Source organism: Loa loa, assembly GCF_000183805.2.
Source record: "Loa loa unplaced genomic scaffold supercont3.424, whole genome shotgun sequence".
NCBI lineage: Eukaryota > Metazoa > Nematoda > Chromadorea > Rhabditida > Onchocercidae > Loa > Loa loa.
In genome coordinates this window covers 8,616-12,615 of record NW_018108604.1, presented here as the reverse complement: position 1 = coordinate 12,615, position 4,000 = coordinate 8,616, and the positions used below count along the sequence as shown (strand labels likewise).

The 4,000-nt window shown below is 25.5% G+C and overlaps 1 protein-coding gene across 1 annotated transcript in view; it reads right to left on the bottom strand.

Annotated features, from left to right (window-relative positions):
• Positions 1–2,779, bottom strand: part of LOAG_18652 (thrombospondin type 1 domain-containing protein) — a gene marked incomplete at both ends in the record, with an annotated part of 4,876 nt that extends 2,097 nt beyond the window's left edge. Inside the window, 8 exons of the mRNA XM_020451316.1 lie at positions 31–219; positions 335–428; positions 627–780; positions 1,111–1,182; positions 1,365–1,512; positions 2,123–2,196; positions 2,452–2,584; positions 2,771–2,779. Coding sequence (XP_020304908.1) covers positions 31–219; positions 335–428; positions 627–780; positions 1,111–1,182; positions 1,365–1,512; positions 2,123–2,196; positions 2,452–2,584; positions 2,771–2,779 — 873 coding nt within the window. The remainder of the gene's footprint in view (positions 1–30; positions 220–334; positions 429–626; positions 781–1,110; positions 1,183–1,364; positions 1,513–2,122; positions 2,197–2,451; positions 2,585–2,770) is intronic.
• Between the last annotated feature and the right edge of the window lie 1,221 nt (positions 2,780–4,000).

Genomic DNA, 4,000 nt, shown 5'->3' with positions numbered 1-4,000 from the left:
ACTAGTTTCGTATGCTGACAATAATGGAACAGGAGTGGGTAACATTATAATTTCATCCAATTGTCCTTTACTGAATTCCTGAATTTGACTTATAGGCTTTTCTGAAAAGATATATTGCTGCTGTTTGTCGTGCGATAATTCTTCTGGATCCTGTTCAATATCCAATAAGTCGGGTGGCGGACAAGGATGACGGCAAAAAGTTATATAATTTTTGCCTACCTAAAAAAAATTAGTGCAATAAAATAGTTATATACTCATATTAGTAATTACCGTATACTGCTTCGAATGGTTACACTTGTAATATTTATTAATTATGAGCAATAATATAACGTACATGTTCACGATACCAATTCTGTCGTTTACAACAATTTTTCCGCAACTGTTGCATCTGTTTCTTATGTTGTACTGATCGACTCTCATATTCGGGACTTAAAATAGAATAAAGATATTTTTTTTAATAACTAAAAATGAATTTTAAAACCCATTATTTCATTCTAAGTAATATTAAATAATATGATTCACTATTTATGTTATTGACAAATTCTATCAATTGATAAGATAATTTATCAAAATGATAGCTTTCTTTCTTCAGTTGTGAATAAAAATATAATAATCAAAGCTCAAACGATTTATTATCAGGATGTTTGTATGGTTCTGGTGGATATGGATGAAATGGTGATGAATATAAGGAAGATGATCTTTTGGAAGATAATTTAGTGGAACATTGCCGCTTTTGAATTAATCGTCCATATTCACATGATTGAAATCGGATCTGATACGCTGAAAGATATTTGTAGAATATTGTTGAAAACGACGGTAGGAAATAAATGTTAATAATACACAGATATATATATATATATATGTATATATCTATAATTAGGGCTTCGTTTCAATACTTCATTAATTTAATAATCGTTATTTCATACTTAAAAATTAAAAGATAAAAGGATAAAGTGTGAAATAATTTATGGAAAAAAAGGCTAAATTAATAAAATTTTAAGTTTAGAATTTAATGAATTTTTACTGCATTTTGTAAATTTTTATTGCAAATTTATTGTGAAATAATTAATTGACAGAAAAAAAAAAAAGAAAAGAAAGGAAATGTCTTACTTGTACCATTGGAACATTTTGTCCATCCACTCCATAATCCATTACGTTTAATAGGTTTATTAAAATTACTTGCTACAATTAATTTAATATCTAATATAAGATCTTCTAAATCCTTTATATTTTCTAATATCGATAAGAATTATCTTTTTTTATTACAAAATTATTTTAAAGAAAAAAAAAAAGACAACGTTTTGAAAAAGAAAAAAAAATAATTTGCAACTAATATCATTTGTTTATTCCTCTTAAAAAATAACCTCTTCGAATTCGTGAAACTTTATCTGATGATGTCGTAAAAATATCCGAAAGTGGTGGTATAGCATCAAATTCATGACAATTTCCAACAATTTCAATAATATTAATAATATCATTTTCAGCTAGTGGTTTTTCCGGATATAATAAAACCTAAATAAACATTCAGTTAATGGTTTTTCCGGATGTAATAAAACTCATGTCACTGATATCGCGAATTGGAAACAAAGGAACAATAATCCCCTTTGTTGAAAGCAAAGCCAGACATCTTTATTGTATATGCTTATATTGTGTTAACCCTATACCAATGGGCACCCAATAAGGAAGCTAATTCTTGTAATCATAAAACGGTACAAGGACCCTCCCACTCGAAGAAGAGGAAGGTTCTGAGAGCCAAATCATTTCGAAAGATGTGTTTCAACAGGTCGGTTGGTTAGAGGGTATCGGGCGTGGCATAATCTTTACGTTCTTAATTTTTCGTTAATTTGTATTGATGTCGTAATTGCAAGTTCGTTGTATTAATAAATTTATCGTAATAAAGGTTTAATTATCCAAATTTGAGGTACTACCAATTAAAGAGACAGAAGGAACCCTCAGTTTTTGTCACGGTTGAAGAAAATCGGCGACAACCTAAGTAAGCATTCAGCTAATGGTTTTTCCGGATATAATAAAACTCAAACAAACAATATTATTTTTTCTTCGTGAAAGTATTTCATAAAAATAGATGAGAGGAAAAGAAGGAAAGAAGATAATTACAACTAACATTTTGATGAATGCTACTTTTATTAAACAGATAGCACAATGGATCCTTGAGAGTGGTTATTTTATAAAATATTACTGAAATTTCAATTTACATTTTAATATACAAGTATTGAATTACGAAATTACGATTAGATCGTTTAATAAAAGTATTGAATTAATGATATTGCCGAAATTTCAACTCATATTTAGTACAAGTACAAAAATTTTTAATGCCAGTATTAAATTTATGATAAATGGAAATGATTAAGAAAAAAATTGATAACGACAATTAATAAATGCCAGTAACGAATTATACTTAAAATCACAATTTTCTAAAATTAATAAACTCACCGGCAACACAGTAAGGATATGATTCGAGACATATATCACGACATTGATCAATATTATTAACCGTTTTGGAAAATGTTGGCTGGACACCAAGAAAGGCGGTATTATTATGAAGTCGACTACATAACGTTTCAATCTGGGAATTAAAATACCATATTCAAATTAAATAATTAAGTTCTGATTAATCAAAATAATTGATTGATTTATTTTAAAATAAATGATTAAGTCGATGAAATAATGTAAGTGTGCTTTTGTCATGTGATAGATGCGGTATTAAGGACTATAAAAAAAAAAAGTGTAAAAATTTTTGATGCCGGGATACTTCTAGCATTCTATCTAGAAGCTAAATGAGTGGCTTAAAAATACTTTTTGAATTCCTGCAAGAAATTTAAATTATTACTTTAAAGCAATTTGCAAATTGATCATAATCTAAAACATTATCATGCAAATTGGAACTATACTGAAAATCGGAAAAAAAAAGTGTTAATTATTTATAGTGAAATTTCTCGAACAAATTAAATAATAAAGTTAAAATGATAATGAATTTTTTTTTTTTTTTTGATAACAACTAAACATTTGAGAAATAATAGTTCTGCTTATGTATTTTAATTTTTAATTTGTTAAATTAATTTACTTGTCGTTTTTTGAATTTCACCAATAAATTTGTCGAATGTTTCAATAAATGATTGTTCGGCAGTTTTTTCCGTTGATATTTTTCATCAGCTTCTATAATTTTAATTCAATGAAATTATCGCCTTTTTTTTTTCCACTGTTATAAAATATCAACAAAGAAAATTTAAACTTTAAAACTTTACGTTTGCTAATTTTTTTTTCTTTTTTCATTTTTTCCTTTCTTTTTTTTTTTTTTTTGTTCTTGCAAATCAATATTAGTTTGAAACATTTGTTGTAACAAAACTAAAAATAGTTAGCCGATACTAATAATTAATTTACAACACAGGAAGTAGTTTTGTGAATTTGAAAAAAAAAAATGTTATTAATTTAAATTTTTCACAAACAAGAAGGTTACTTTATGTTGAGACTAAATAAACTTTTCAAATGTATGCAATTATTATTATACGATGTGAACGTATTAATTATTCTATGCATATAATGAAAAAGAAAAAATATTTTATGGATATTTGATATTAATACTATTAATTGCTAAGCGATTTATTAATTAACAATACTGAAGTAGACTAAAAAGTAATAATTAATTGAATAAAAATAATTAACAATATTTCAAGTAATTAACAATGCTAAATAATTAATGGTACTGAAATAAAATAATTAACACTATTAAAACATTATAATATCTCGTAGTATTTATAAATGTAAATTTTTCTTTTTGATGAGATGATATTACAACTATAAGTTAGATTACTTAGTATAACTTTTAAAGTTGACTTTATAATTATCAAAATAGTATTCCCTCTATAAATATAAGTACTTGTTTTATCATTATTATCATTGTTTTAATATTTTATCAATATTTATTAACAGTAGTACTAATTGATTCATACTTAATTTACACATACTTGGTTGCTATATGTTT